Source organism: Orycteropus afer, unplaced genomic scaffold, assembly GCF_000298275.1.
Source record: "Orycteropus afer afer isolate SDZICR_OR568_19922 unplaced genomic scaffold, OryAfe1.0 scaffold00004, whole genome shotgun sequence".
NCBI lineage: Eukaryota > Metazoa > Chordata > Mammalia > Tubulidentata > Orycteropodidae > Orycteropus > Orycteropus afer.
The window spans coordinates 29,435-46,280 of record NW_006921591.1 but is presented as its reverse complement, the minus strand read 5'-3'; the positions used below and the strand labels follow the sequence as shown (position 1 = coordinate 46,280).

General features: G+C 36.2%; 1 protein-coding gene across 1 annotated transcript in view; it reads left to right on the top strand.

Moving 5' to 3' along the window:
* Nucleotides 1-16,846, top strand: part of ACMSD (aminocarboxymuconate semialdehyde decarboxylase) — a 141,507-nt gene that overhangs the window by 103,541 nt on the left and 21,120 nt on the right. Inside the window, exon 9 of the mRNA XM_007937567.2 lies at nt 9,047-9,145. Coding sequence (XP_007935758.1) covers nt 9,047-9,145 — 99 coding nt within the window. The remainder of the gene's footprint in view (nt 1-9,046; nt 9,146-16,846) is intronic.

The following is a 16,846-nucleotide window of genomic DNA, read 5'->3' as shown; positions in this document are numbered from 1 at the left end:
AGCCACTCCCCGGAAGGAAGGTTGGGCAATCCTACTTCCGTAGTGATACTGCCTCGGAAACCCAAGGAGGGGTCGCTATGAGTCAGGGCTGACTCAATGGCACATAACAACAACAACAACAACAGTTTCTACTACTTTATCTTGGTTCTTTTTGCAGATGGTCTGTCATCTTCAAGACACTGTGATGTTGTATTTATATTTAATTAGTGATTGTATGTTGGAGTGATTCATGTAAGGTATTTGTTTGCTTTGTTTTGTTTTGATATATCTGAGTAAGCAGGGTACTATGCTCCTCTATTCGTTAGTTGGCAGTACTTATACACTCACCACCTGTCTCCTCATGGGTGTGATAGAGAATGAGAGTGGGTACACAGATCTCTGTTAGCTGTTTGTGAAAAGCCATTAAGGGTGAGTTGGGCCCATATTAGCTGTCATCTATCATTGGTCAGTTGATACGGAAGAAAGTGGTGGCCCTCACTCAGTAAGTGGGGCTGCAGGAAGTGCAGATATTTGGGTCATATGGGCAGGGTTGCTGTCTCCCACTCAGACAAAGACAGCAATCAATAAACAAACAAACAAACAAAGTAACAACAAGAGGACAAAAAACACCCACTGCATAAGCATATAGGAACAATCACCAAAAAAGAAAGAAATAAAAGGAAAGGCAGTAAATGAGAAGAAACACTTAAAGAAAAACTTCAGAAAGACAAAAGAAATAAAGAGAAAAAAAGCATACAATATCTGGGGAGGGGAGAATAAAAGAAAAGAGTTACAGTGCAAGAATAATAAAGAAAAATTAAAAAAGAGAAACAATGGATGGGAAAAATCAAAAGAAAGAAAAAGTGGGAACCAGGAAAAGGGAGGAAAAGAAAACTAGAATGAGGAAGGGAAAAAGAAATAGTAAAAATAAAAAGGAAGAAAAACAAGAATAATTTAACAACAAGCTAACTAACTAATTGAAGGTGGTGTGGGGCAAGGCCCTCAGGCTCCATCAGCGTACAGACTTTAATGGAATTCTTTCTGGTTCAGAAGGTGGGTGGAGGTGGGGGATGGACACATCTCTTGTTCACCAACAGGGTGTGGAGTATAAGAGTAACAAGGGGAATATTGCACCTTTCCAGTTGTCAGTCTCCAGTGTAGCAGCCTATGCTGTTCTCAGCAAGCAGAGCTTATTCTTTGGTCACTGGGATTAGAACACTGTCAATTTTAAATATCCAAAATGGCTGCACCATTTGGAAATATTCAAAATGGCTGCACCCTTCAGACAGCCTAAAGTCCACAGCTCAGCTTGTCTCCTTTGCTGCTTCCCTTTTTAGTCATCAGCCACCAGTGCAGTTTTCCAGGCAGCTGTTAGCAAGCAGGGCCAATTTTCAGCTTACTGCTCAGGTCTTAACACCACTTGTAAATATGGAAACTGGCCATGCTGTCAGGATAACAGGCAGTCCACCTCTCCATTTGTCTTCTTATTCACTGTTTTCATTCAGGTTCTTCTACTAGTTGGTATTTAATCCACTTCTATATCCTTCCTTTCAAAGCTTAGGGCTCCAGGATTATCTTTTATATCTGTGTCAATTAGTTTCTCTTGTCTTTGTTGAAGAGGGTCTCTGTAGCTTGTCCATCTATTCTGCCATCTTACTGGAAGTCTCCTCCAGAATCAATTTTTTCATAATCCTGGAAATTAGTCAAAGGCTTGCAGCAAGCAGGGGAGTTTCTATTCAAGAAAAAATAGCTAAAATTCAAGAAGAAGATTAAGTTTTGTAGTATTTTAACTTACAGTATACCCATCCCTCCCCCAGCGCCAAGATTGCCTTGAAATTCAACAGCCTACAAATCAATGAAGAGGGCAGTATGGGGTTACCATTCCATCAGTAGAGGTGTAAACTGCCTAGCTAAATGTTAAAAGTATGCCCCAACATGCACACAGAGCCACTCAGCAAAGATTAGGAGACTTATTAGCTCCAAGCATATAAGGAAATATTTGTGTAATTAACACTGTCAAGCAAGCTAGCAGAGCAAAGACTTCGGTAGCCACACACGAATCTATTATTATCATACTATTATCATACATGTATTCCTTAATACAGCATATACAAAATTCATTCAGAAAAGTCACTAAACAAACAAACAACAATAAACACTGGGGAGAGATGATAATCTAATTTCCAGCATTTCCAAATTTTTATTATTTTAAAAGTCCAATTTGCAACAAAATTGTGAGACATGCAAAGAAATAAAAAAGTATAACCCATACAGAGCACAGGCAGGAGAGGGAAAGAGTCAATAGGAACTGTTCCTGTGGATACCAGATGTTACACTTTAAATAATGACTTTATATATGTTCAAAGAACTAAAAGAGGTTGTGTCTAAAGAAATAAAAGAAAGTATGAGAGGGAAATTGCACAAAATAGAGAAAATCCAGAAAGAAATAGAAATTATATGTAAAAAATGATCAAATAAAAAATTTAGAATTAGAAAGTATAATAACTGAAATAAAAAATTCAATAGAGGAAGTTAAAAGCAGATATGTGAGGGTAGAAGAGTGAATAAACCTGAAAATAGGTCAATTGAAATTATGCAGACTGATGAACAGAAATAAAAATTAAGAAGAAAAATGAACAGTCTCAGTATCTGTAGGACACCATCAAGTGTATCAACACACACGTAACATGAGTCTCTAAACGAGAGATGAGAAAGGGGCAGAAAACTTTTTGAACAAAAAAATGCCCGATAACTTCCCAGATTTGATGAAAAATATTAATCTATACATCCAAGACACTCATCAAAGTCCAAGTAGGATAATCTCAAAGATATACATACCTAGACACATCATACAGTCAAAGACAGAGAGAGAATCTTGAAAGTGGCAACAGAGGAGTATCTCGTCATTTACAAGGGATTTTCATAAGATCAACAGCTGATTTCTCTTCAGAAACCATGGAGGACAGAAGGCAGTGGGATAACATAGTTAAAGATGTGAAAGGAAAAAAAAAATGAAAACTAAGAATTCTATATCCATACAAACTATCTTTTCAAATTAAAGGAGAAATTAAGACATTTTCAGATCAATAAAACCTGAGAGAACTTGTTATTAAAAGACCTGCCCCAGGTTGTAGTCACTTCTTAGGCACAGCCAACTACCTGGAGGGAGCTAGTAGTTGGACCTGTGAGCTCAAGACCATGGTTGCAGGAGACAGCAAGCTCAATTGGCATAACATACTACATAAAAACATTGTTCCACATCCTACTTTGGTAAGTAGCAACTGAGATCTTAAAAGCTTGCAAGCGGCCATCTAGATGCAACAACGGGTCTCTCCTCATCCAGAGCAAAGAAGAATGAAGAAAAACAAACATGCATGGAAGCAATTAGTTCAAGCATCTGGTACACCATGGGATCCTCTGCCCACATGACTATGAGACCAGAAGAACTAGATGGTGACTGGCTATCACCGTCAACCACTCACAGGGGATCTATGTAGAAGATCCTGGATAGAGTGGGAGAACAATGTAGTACAAAACTCAAAACCATTTAAAATAAAAAAGGGGGGGGGGACCAGGTTTGCTGGTCTCATAGAGCCTGATGGAACCACTGAGACTATGCCCCTCAATTGCCCTTCAGATCTGGAAATGAACCCACTCCTGTGGCCTCCAGCCAAACAAAAAGGAGGCATATCAGCTGAACATTTATATTAGATAGATGCATTCCTTGGAGAGATGAATCATGGGAGAATAGAAGGGCTGTGTACCCACAGGGAGACAGCTCAGAGGGCAGGAGTGCATGGGAGGGAAGGACACAGGGAAGAGGTAACTATGGGAAGGAAATGGGAAGGGAGCTGTTGTATTGTGGGAAATTGTAGTCAATGTCATGAGACAAAGTGTATGTGAACTGTTGTATGGAAAATGAATTGCTCTGTAAACTTTCACCCAAATCACAGTAAAAACTAATAACAACAACAAAAAGACCTGCCCTATAAGAAATACTAGGAGTTCTGGTGGTGTAATGCCTAAGGCATTTGATTGCTAACCAGAAGGCTGGCGAATCAAACCCACCAGCCACTCCTTGGAAGGAAGGATGGGCAATCTACTTACATAGTGATACTGCCTCGGAAACCCATGGAGGGGTCACTATGAGTTGGATCCAACTGGACGGCAGTGCATTTGGTTTAGAAGAAATACTAAAGGGAATTCTTCAGGCTGGAATGAAAGGACAGTAGACAGTTACTTATATCTACATAAGGATACAAAAACCATTGGTAAAAGTAACTACATGAGTAAATATAAAAGACAATGCAAATATATTTTACTTGTAACATTTTTTTCCCTTCTTCCTAATTTAAAGGACAATTGCAAAAAACAAAGATTATAAATCAGTGTGAATAAGCATATAATGTATTAAAATCTAATTTGTATGTCAAAGCAGCACAAAGGAGAGAGAAGGGAATGAAACTATACTGGAGCAAAATTTTAGTGTTAGATTGCCCAACCTTCCTCCCAAGGAGTGGCTGGTGGGTTTGAACCACCATCCTTCTAGTTAGCAATCAAATGCCTTAGGCACTATGCCACCAGCGCTCCTTGATAAGAACTAGATTGTTTAAATTAAGATGTTAATTGTAATTCCAGGGCAACCACTAAGAAAATAAAAAGATAATAACAATGAAATTAAAATTAAACTTTTTACCATTCTTGTTTAATACAAAAAAAAAAAAAAAAAAGATGTAGTAATGGAAGTAAAGAGGAACAAAAAAAGACATATGATATATTTAAAAAAAAAAAAAAAGAAAAATGACCGATGTAAATTCTGCCATACCAGTACTTTATGAAATTAGATTAAACATTCTAGTAAAAGGCAGAGATTGGCAGAATGGATCAAAAAAATATAATTCAACTATATGCTATCTACAAGAGAAACACTCTAGGTTCAAAGACAAAAATAGGTTGAAAGTGAAAGAATAGGAATAGTTATATAATGCAAATACTAACCATAAGAGGGCTTGGATAGCTATATTATTATCAGACAAAATACACTTTAAAATAAAAATTGTTATTAGAGACAAAGAAAGACATTTTATAATGATTATAGGGTCAATCCATCAAGAAAATACAGCAATTATAAACACAAACACACCCAACAACAAAACCCCAAAACGCTTAAAGCAAAAATTGACAAAATTGAAGGGAGACACATTCAAAAAGTATAATGGGAGACTACAATCCTCCACTTTCAATAACAGAACAATAAGAGAGATGACCAACAAGCAATCAGAAAACTTGAACAACACGACCAGCCAACAGGGCCTAATAGATATCTGTAGAACACTCCATCAAACAACAGCAGAATACATATTTATCTTAAGTGCTCATAGAGCATTTTCCAGGACAGATCACTTATTAAGACATAAAACTAGTCTTAATGAATTTTAAAGGACTGAAATCAGATAAAATGTGTTATCTGATCACAATGGAGTAAATTAGTAATCAATAAGAGAAAGTTGAGAAATTCACAAATATGTGTAAATTAAGCAACACAATCCTAACTAACTAATAAAATACTTAAAAATGAATTTAACCTAAAAAGTAAAAGACTTGTACACTGAAAACTCCAAAACTTTCTTGAAAGGAATTAAAGAAGAGCTATATAAATGGAAAAACATCATGTTCATTAATTGGAAACTTAAAATTGTTAATATTCCCTACATTGATCTGCAGATTCCCAGCAAATTGATCAACATAATTCCCAGCAAACTTCCAGCAGCCTTTTTTCAGACATTATCAAAAATTTCTGATCCTAAAATTTATATGGAAATATAAGGGACTCAGAATAGCCAACACAATTTTTAAAAGGAAGAGCAATGTTAGAGGACTCTTGATTTGAAAACTTACTGCACAGTTATAGTCATCAAGACAGTGTGGCACTGGCATGATAGACATAAAGATTAATTGATGTTTGACAAGGGTGCCAAGACAACTCAATGAGGATAGAACAGTCTTTTCAACAAACACTATTGGGAAACTGGATATCCACATGTAAAAGAAGCAAGTCAGAACCTTCTTTATACCATATTTAAAATGGATCAAAGACATAAATGGAAGAGTTAAACTATAAACTCTTGAAAGAAAACATAGGTGTAAATCTTTGGATTTAGGATTAGGCAATGACTTCTTAGTGCAAACAAACAAACAAACTATATATATATATATATATATATATATATATATATATATATATATATATAGGAGGGAGGTCAGAGACAGACCAAAAAAAGAAAGTGAAAAGACAATCCAGAGAATGGTGAAATATTTGCAAATCATATGTATGATAAGATTCTAGCCAAAACCAAACCAAATTCACTGCCATAGAGTCTATTCTGATTCATAGCAGAGAAGCTGGTAGGTTTGAACTGCTGACCTTCTGGTTAGCAGCCAGGTGCCTTATCCACTACAACACCAGAGCTCTTTGATAAGGCTCTAGTATCCAGAATATATAAAGAACTCTTACAACTCAGCAATACCAAGACAAACAACCTATTTTAAAAATGGGCAAAGGATCTGAGTAGATATTTCTCAAAAAAGATATGATGGCCAATAAATACATGAAAAGATACTCAACATTGTTAACTAGTCATTCCAAAAACTAAAAAACCAAACTCACTGCCAGCAACTCAATTCTAACTCTTAGTGATCCCCATTGGGCTTCCAAGGCTGTAAATCTTTACGGAAGCAGACTGCCACATCTTTCTTCGTTGGAGCAGCTGGTGGATTTGAACTACCAACCTTTTGTTTACCAGATAAATGCTTTAACCACTACACCACCAGAGCTCCAATTAGTCATTAGAGAAATGCAAATAAAAACTACAGAGAAACACAACTTCACATCTACTAGGATGGCTATAATTAAAGAGATGGACAATAACAAGTGTTGTCGAGAATATGGAGAAATAGGGACATTATTGGTGGTAATGTAGAATGGTGCAATTGCTGTGTAAAATAGTCCAGCCATTCCTCACAATGTTAAACATGGAGTTAACATATAACTCAGCAATTCCACTCCTATGTATATATTCCATAAAAATAAAAATATATGTTCATGTAAAAACATGAACACAAATGTTCATAAAAGCATAATAACCAAAAATAATCCAAACTAAACCCACTGATTCCAACACATAGCTATGAACTGAAATTAGAAACAGCCTAAATATCCATCATCTGATGAATGGATAAATATGGTATATCCATCCATGCAACGGAATATTATTCAGCTGTAAAAAGTAATGAAGTACTGATTTATGCTGCAACATGGATCAAATTAAAATATTACGCTAAATGAGAGAAGGCCACATATTGAATGATTTTGTTCATATAAAATGTCTAAAATAGGCAATTCTGTAGAGAAAGAGAGTAGATTAGTGTCTTCTAAGGAGCTCTGGTAGCATAGTGCCTAAGGCACTTGACCGCTAACCAGAAGGCTGGTGGTGCAAACCCACCAGCCACTCCTCGGAAGGAAGATAGAGCAATCTACTTCCGTAGTGATACTGCCTCGGAAACCCAAGGAGGGGTCGCTATGAGTAAGGTCCAACTCAATGGCACATAACAACAACAAAAACAAGGGCTGGAAAGAGAAGGCACTGGGGGTGACTTCTAATGGAGAGGTGGATTAATTTTGAGGTGAGAAAATGTTCTGGAATTAGATTGTGGTGGTGGTTAATATGTTCTGGCATTAGATAGTGATGATGGTTGCACAACTTTGTAACTATACTAGAAACTACTAAATTGTATACTTTAGAAGGGTGAATTTTATGTTATGTGATTTTTAACTCAAAGAGAAAAAAAGGAGGGGAATTACTCCTCCCCACCCCAGCTCCCAATCCTTCTCCCAGGAAGCAACTATTAGTACTTGCTTTTTAAGTATCTTTCCTGAGATATACTATAAATATACAAAAATACATTTTTGTGTCTATGGATCCCCTGTTAAAAACAGAAATAACAGTGTAATACACACATTTGTTCAAAACTTTTTTTCCCTATGTAAAATATAACTTGGTAATTATTCCATTGCAGCAACATTCAAATATTTCTTATTTCTTATTTTGTTGTTGTTGTTGTTGTTATGTGCCGTCGAGTGGATATACCAAAACCAAACCCACTGCCATGGAGTCAGATCCAACTCATAGTGACCCCTTCTTGGGTTTCCAAGGCAGTATCACTACAAAAGTAGATTGCCCAACCTTCCTTCCGAGAATATGGCATAATTTAATTGGCAGTCTTTTCCTGTTACAAATAATGTTGTTGTAATCAATTTCCTCATATATATTTCCAGTACATATGTGATGGAATATATTTCTAGAAGTAAAATTTCTGATTCAAAATTTGTTTCATTTTTCTTATTTTATTTTGATAGACTGTCATTATTGATGTAATGTTGCTCCTTCTCAATAAATAATGATTTCCCTGAGGATAGGGGCCATGTCTGTTTTGTAGACTAGGGAACATTGACTGACATAATACTTCACATATCTGGACACTGTTATATGAAGCATCAAATGTAAATTTGAAGCTACATCATTCAAAAAACAGTGATTCAGTTGATAGAGCCAGGAATTTGTTTTGCATTTTTTATTTTTCCTCTAGTTTTTTACTTTTCATTTTCAACTAGTGTGCTTTCAGAAATGGTAGAGTCAATTACAATGCAATACTCTGAAAAAGATAGAGTGAGTCCTTAATTTCATCTGACATATCAGTATATCTTATTAAATAAATGGCTTTGTCTTATATTCCACTATTCTGTATTTCAGTTATGAAAAGAAAGAATGAAAGATGGTGTTGGTTTTCAACTTTAAGAGACCTAATAGCGACACCTACTGGATAAAATGTCAGAATAAGTTTTAAATCCTTTAAATCTTTACATTTTAGATCAGTTTTACATTTCTATTAATCCGAAAGAAATGTGTTATTTTAACATAGGATGCTTGCAATCAGTAAATATAATTAAGTTTAAGGTTCTTCAGTGCTCTACAAAATTACAGATGAATTTTTTTATTTTTCTTTTCAGGATAAAGTTATTTTGGGAACTGATTATCCCTTTCCACTAGGTGAAATGGAACCTGGGAAATTGATAGACTCTATGGAAGAATATGATGAAGAAACAAAGGTATATGTCTTTTACTTCATGGTCTTCTTCCTGAGTTTTCCTGCCTTAATTGAGTTTGGTCTCAGAGTACTTTGACAGGCGATTACAAAGAACAGGGAAACCATTACCCTCATTATTCTTTGAACTGTTAGTCTAAAATAACTGAACTATTAAAGGGCAAAGGAAAATTAAAACGCTGACTAACAACTAAACTCATAGAACCAAGAAAATAACTATAAAGAAATAGATCATTTTTAAGATAAATACAGGTATGCGTTACTTAACGTCCATGATACGTCCTGTGAAATAGTACATTATGTGATTTGGGCTTTGTGCAAACACCATATTAAAACCTTATAGGAGAGGATACAAAATGGCAGACTAGGCAGATACAGGGAGCTCTGGTGAAGTAGTGCCTAAGGCATTTGACAGCAAACCAGAAAGCTGGCAGTTCAAACCCATCAGCCACTCCTCATAAGGAAGGTTGGGCAATCTACTTCCATAGAGATAACTGCCTCAGATGGCAGTGAATTTGATTTGGTTTTAGGCAGATACACTTTCTAGACCCTCTTCAACAAAGACTCAAGAAACCAAGTGAAACACATGCAGAAAGGGTAAAGAAGTAGATCAAATACTGACAAGAGGAACAAACTGAACAAAAACAGAGAACAAGAAAGCACACAGAACATGGCCATTTTGAATCATTGCAAGAAGCATTCCAATAGGAGCAGGAACCAGTAACTGGCTCTGCTTGCCCTGGACTATAACAGCACTCACAATGGTAGTAGGAGAACAGAGAGGTGTAACGTACCCCCTTACCTTGTACAATCTCCCAGTGACTAGGAGTGCACCCCCCCCACACTCCTACCCACCTGGCAGCTGGTCAAAATCCCCTACTCCCGTTGCTGTGCCACTTTTTTTTTTTTTTTTACTTTTTTAAAATTTTCTTCTTAGTTCTTGGTCTTTCCACCTCTTTTTTTTTTTTTTTTTTCACCTTCCTCTGCTTGGGTTTCTGCCTCCCCCCTTTTCTTTACTTTTTTTTTCTTTAGCCTTTGGAATGGAAGCCCCCCACATCAACTTGTGATTGACACCAAGTGCCCATGTTATCCCTGCTCAGCAGTGCACACTCCCATGGAGCAAGCACTGCATTCCCAATGCAGCTGTGTTCGGCAGGTAATACTTTCACCAGTACTATGCTGATTTTTTTCTTCCCATCTCTTTTTTCCTGCTTCTTAGTTCTTCTTTCTTCCCTTCCACCTATGCTTTTCTCTTTTCTTTGTCTTCCTCAACTCTTTTATCTTTTGCTACTCCAGAGAGGGTGCCCGCCCCCCACTCCATGGTCAGCAATGCTCCCTCCCACTCCTCCATGGATGGTCATGCACGCTCCAATGGAGTGAGCTCTGTGTGCCTGCTGCAGCAATGTTTAGATGCTAAGGCTTACACCAATACTGTGCCACTTTCTTTTTTCCTTTTCTTTTTCTTTTTTCCTTTCTTCTTAGTTCTTCCATCTCCTTTCTCCTTGTTTTCTTCTTCTCCACCTCTACAACTTCTGTGTTCAATAGTCCCTATCCCTGACCCTCCATGGATGGAGGTGGTTCTCCCACAGAGTGAGTGCTGATTTCCCACCTCACCCATTTGTTGGCTAGTCCTTGCACCAATATTTTGATGCTTTTCTTTTCTTTTCTTCTCATTTTTCTTTTTTCCTTTCTTCTTAGGTCTTCCTTCTACCCCCCCCCCAATTTTTTTCTGTTCATTTTTTTTTTTAATTCCTCTTCCATGCATCCTCTTTGATTTTTGTCTTCTATTTTTCCCCAGCAGTGGGGAGCCTTCAATTCTTTCCAACTGTACCCATTACATATTCTTCCCCACCCAGTAGTGGTGCCGCCACCTGTTCCAGCACCACTGGATCAACGAAAGATGGTGGCTCCAATTTGTCCAGCCTCCCTGAGCTGATCTGCAAGGATCAAAGGCTCATGGCCACAATCACATCTGCTAACAAATCCACTCAAAGACAGGTAGAAAGTGCCTCAGTGCTGCCAAACTAGTGACCAAAGTGGCATGCCAACCCCATTGCCCAGATATATTAAACCACAACAAAACAAAAAGTCAAGGAGAAGCAAACAGAAATACATTCAGCAAATAAGTATAATAACACTGCAGATTCAACAAACAACTTCAAATTACATACACACACACAGAAAAAAAAAAAAAAACTCACAGGACAAGATGGCCTCAATAAGTCACAAAAATACAAGGCCAGAAAATCTTCCAGAAGAAGAAATGCTATTAGAACCATCTGCTAAAGAATTCAAAAGAATTATATTTAGGATTGATAGGCACATCAGAGAAAGAGAAAGCACAAATAAAATTAAGGAAACATTGACAAAACTTCAGAATTCAGGAAAACAATAATTCCCAACTAGAAGACAAATCCCTGGACAAACTGACAAAATAAATGGAAAATTAGAAATCATGCAAAAACAGTAATTAGAAATACTAATACTTAATAATAAGATTAACATGAAAATTACATCAATATGTAATGCATGGGAAGGGTAAAGGAGTAAAAATTAAAAGAAGGCAAAATTGAAGACAAATCTCTTAATACTAATCTGTTAGATTAGAACAAAAAGAAGAAGAAAGCCTAAGAATTATGTGGAACACAATAATGAGGAATGACATACATATGATCAGAGTCCCAGAACAGGAAAAGACAGGAGAAAAAAAAAAAAAAAAAAAGCATCAAGAAAATTATCCAAGATTGTTGGAAGAAAACTAATATCATGAAAGATGAGAAGATATGCATTCAGGAAGCTCACAAGCACCAAACAGGATAGACTTCAAAAGAAAATCAATAAGACATATCATAATCAAACTTTCCTAAAAGAAAATCCTGAAAGCAGCCTCGAAAAAAATGAAAAGTCATCTATAAAGGAAAACCAACATGACCAAGCTCTGATTTTTTGGGAGAAACTGCACAGGCAAAAGGTCAGTAGGATGACATACATAAAACTCTGAAAGAAAAAATCTACCAACCAAGAATTATATATCTAGTAAAATCCCAAGCAAAAGTCTCATTAAACATGGAGGAAGAGGAGGCAATAGAATTATCCAAGAAGGAATCTGGAAAGAATGTTGATGGAGCTCTACAAGAGCTTAAGAAAACCCCAAACAAAAGGAAGAACACAGACAGTACCCTGGAAGAACTCAGGAAAATCATTCAAGAACAAAATAACAAGATTAACGCACAATCAGAACTCATACAAAAACTGCAGTTAGAAATCCAGAAGATGAATACCAAAATCACAGAATTGCACAATACAGTGGAAGCACAAAAGAATAGGATAGAACTGACTGAAGAATACATTTCCCAACTAGAAGGCAAATCCCTGGACACCAGCTTGTATGAAGAAAAATCAGAACAAGATTTAAGAGAAATGAAGAGAACCTAAGAGTTATGTGGGACAACATGAAAAGAAATAACATATGTCTCATTGGAATTCCAGAACAAGAGGTGAAGAAATCCACTGAGAAAATTGTGGAGGACCTACTAACTGAAAACTTCCCCCATATCATAAAAGAAGAAAAGATATTTGTCCAAGAAGCTCAAAGAAACACACACAGGATAGATCCCAAGAGAAAAACACTGAGGCATATCATAATCAAACTGTCCAAAACCAAAGACAAAGAAAGAATCTTGCAAGCTGCCCAGGACAAAAGAAATATTACTTATAATAATCAAACAGTTAGGCTGAGCTCCAATTACTCAGCAGAGACCAGGCAGACAAGAAGGCAACAGGACAGCATATATAAAACACTGAAGGAAAAGAACTTCCAACCAAAAATCCTATATCCAGCCAATTGCCCATCAAATATGAGGCAAAATCAAGGCATTCTCAGACAAACAGAAATTAAGGAACTTTGTGAAAACCAGACCAACCCTACAAGAAATGCTTAAGGAAGTCCATCCAATAGAGAACCCACAACAGAGATCAACAAAATCAGGATACATGACATCAAACTAAAACCAAATCAGAAATAGACACTCAAAATAAGACCATAAAACATTATACACTAAAAATCAAGGAAGCCAATCTGCACACAACAACAGCAATTAACCAAATAGAGGGAATAAAAGTTCTAGGTACAAACTTCCAAATGGAGAGGAAAACAGGACAATGTCCTCATAGAATAGACTGTTCTAAAAATGTACAGATAAGAATTCACTCCAAGGTAACTACAAAGAAAATTAACAATCCTCCTAAGCAAATCCAGAAGGAAGGAAAACATGGGTTTAATAAGCACAAAGCCAACAATAAAGAAGAAAAGAGAGGAAGGACCAAGGAAACTCCAACAACACGACAAAAGAACACAATAAAATGACACCAATCAATTCATACCTATTACTAATTACACTCAATGTGAATGGACTAAATGCACCAATCAAGAGAAAGAGAGTGGCAGACTGGATAAGAAAAGAAAATCCATCAATATGCTACCTAGAAGAGACCCATCTTAGACACAAAGATTAAAACAAATTAAGAGTTAAGGGGTGGAAAAAAAATATACCAAGCCAATGGTAACCAAAAAAGAGCAGGAATGGCAATATTAATTTCTGATAAAATATACTTTAAGGTGAAAAACAACATAAGAGACAAAGAAGGACACTATATGATGCTGAAAGGGTCAATTGACAAAGAAGATGTTACAATAATAAACATTTATGCACCCAGTGAAAGTGCTCCAAACCATGTGAAGCAAATATTAATTGAATTAAAAGAGACAATGGACAACTCTACAATAGTAGTAGGAGAGTTTAACACACCACTTTCAAGAAGGGACAGATCAACTAGAAAAAAACTCAACAAAGATACAGAAGAACTCAACAACACAATCAATCAACTTGACCACATAGACATATACAGAGCATTCCACCCAAGAAAAGCACAATTCATATTCTTCTCCAGTGTACATGGATCCTTCTCCAGAATAGATCATATGTTAGGACATAAAACAAGTCTCAGCAAATTCAAAAACACTGAAATACTACAAAGCATCTTCTCAGACCACAATGCTATTAAATTAGAAATTAATAATAGGAAGATCAAGGAAAAAGCATCAAACGTGGAAGTTGAACAATTCACTGGTCAAAAACTACTGGGTAATAGAACAAATAAAAAGTGAAATAAAAAAATTCCTAGAAACAAACGAGAATGAAGATACATCATACTGAAACCTATAGGACACAGCAAAAATAGTACTCAGAGGTCAGTTTATAGCAATAAATGCATACATCAAAAAAGAGAAAAGAAACTAAATCAACACTCTAACTCAACAACTCCAACAACTAGATAAAGAAAAACAAAAGAATCCTACAGTATCTAGAAGTAAGGAAATAAATGAGATCAGAAGAGAAATAAATGAAACAGAAAACAAAAAAAAACAATAGAGAGAATCAACAAAACAAAAATCTGGTTCTTCAAAAAGATTAACAAAATCGACAAACCATTGGCAAATCTAACAAAAGAAAATAAAGAGAAGATACAAATTACAAGAATAGTAAACAAGAAGGGTGTAATCACACAGAACCAACTAAAATAAAAAAGATACTGACAGAATATTATGAAAAACTGTACTCCAACAGATTTGAGAACCTAGAAGAGGTGAAGTTTCTGGAATCACAAGACCTACCTAAACTATCTCACTCAGAGATAGAAAACTTGAACAGACCTATAACAAAAGGAGAACCTGAACAGGTCATTAAAAAAAAAAAAAAAAAACTCCCCACAAAGAAAAGTCTTGGCCCAGAAGGCTTCACTAGAGAATATTACCAAATATTCAGAATTGACACCTATACTACTCAAGCTATTCCAGAACATAGAAAAAGATGGAATACTCCCAAATTCATTTTATGAAGCAATCATAACACTGATACCAAAACCAGGAAAAGACACCACTAAAAAGGAAAACTACAGACCAATATCCCTCATGAACATAGATGCAAAAATCTTCAACAAAATCATAGTCAACAGAATCCAACAAATATAAAAAAAATAATAATAATACATCTTGACCAAGAGTGATTCATACCAGGTATGCAAGGGTGGTTCAACATCAGAATAACAATCAATGAAACCCACCACATAAACAAAAGAAAAGAACCATATGATTATATCAATTGATACAGAAAAGGCATTTGATAAATTCCAATACCTGTTCCTGTTCAGAACTCTCAGCAAAATAGGGATAGAAGGGAAATTCCTCAACATAATAAAAGGCATATATGCAAAGCCAATGGCCAACATCATTATTAATGGAGAAAAACTCAAGGCATTCCTCTAATGAATGGGAACCAGACAGGGATGTCCTCTATCACCACTTCTATTTAACATTGTATTGGAAGTCCTGGCCAGGGCAATAAGGCAAGAAAGAGAAACAAAAGGCACACAAATTGCCGAAGAGGAAGTAAAACTATCTCTATTTGCAGATGATATAATCCTGTACATAGAAAACCCAAGAGACTCAACAAAAAAATTACTGGAACTAATAGAGAGGTTCAGCAAAGTGGCAGGGTACAAGGTCAACATGCGAAAATCAGTTGGATTCCTCTACACCAACAAAGAGACCTCTGATAAAGAAATAAGGGAAACAGTAGCATTTACAATGTTGTGTTGTTATATGCCATCAAGTTGGACCTGACTTATAGCAAACCCTCCTTGGCTTTCCGAGGAGTTAGATTGCCCAACCTTCCTTCCAAGGAGTGGCTGGTGGGTTTGAACCTCCAGTCTTCTGGTTAGCAGTCAAGTGCCTTAGGCACTATACTACCAGAGCTCTCCACCATTTACAATAGCTACTAAAAGACATAAAATATCTAGGAATAAACCTTACCAGAGACACAAAAGACCTATACAAAGAAAACTATAAAACACCACTACAAGAGACAACAAGGGCTCTACATAAATGGAAGAACTTGCCTTGTTCATGGATAGATAGATTGAATATTGTGAAAATGCCAATACTACCTAAAGCAATCTACACATTTAATGCAATCCTGATCCATATACCAACAAAAGTTTTTAAGGACATGGAAAAACAAATTACTAACTTCATATGGAAAGGAAAGAGACCTCAGATAAGCAGAGCACTTTTGAAGAAGAACAAAGTGGGAGGTCTCACACTCCCAGATCTTAAAACCTACTATACAGCCATAGTAGTCAAAACAGCATGGTATTGGTACAATGATAGACAGACTAATGGAACAGAATCCAAAGTCAAGAAATAGACCCATCCATCTATGGACACCTGATCTTTGACAAAGGTCCAAACCCATTTAATGGGGAAGAGACAGCCTCTTTAACAAATGGTGCTGCCAAAACTTGATATCCACTTACAAAAAAAAAATGAAACAAGACCCATACATCACCCCATACACAAAAACAAACTCAACCTGGATCAAAGATTTAAATGTAAAACCCAAAATTATAAAATTCATCAAAGACAAAATAGGGGCAAATCTGAGAGCCCTAATTTACAACATAAATAGACTATCAAGTATAACCCAGAATGCACAGGAGGTAGAAGAGAAGCTAGATGACTGGGACCTTTTAAAAATTAAATTCTTATGTGCATCAAAAGACTTCATCAAAAGGGTAAAAAGAGAACCTACAGACTGGGAGAAAATATTTGCCTATGACATACCTGAGAAAGGACTTATCTCCAAAA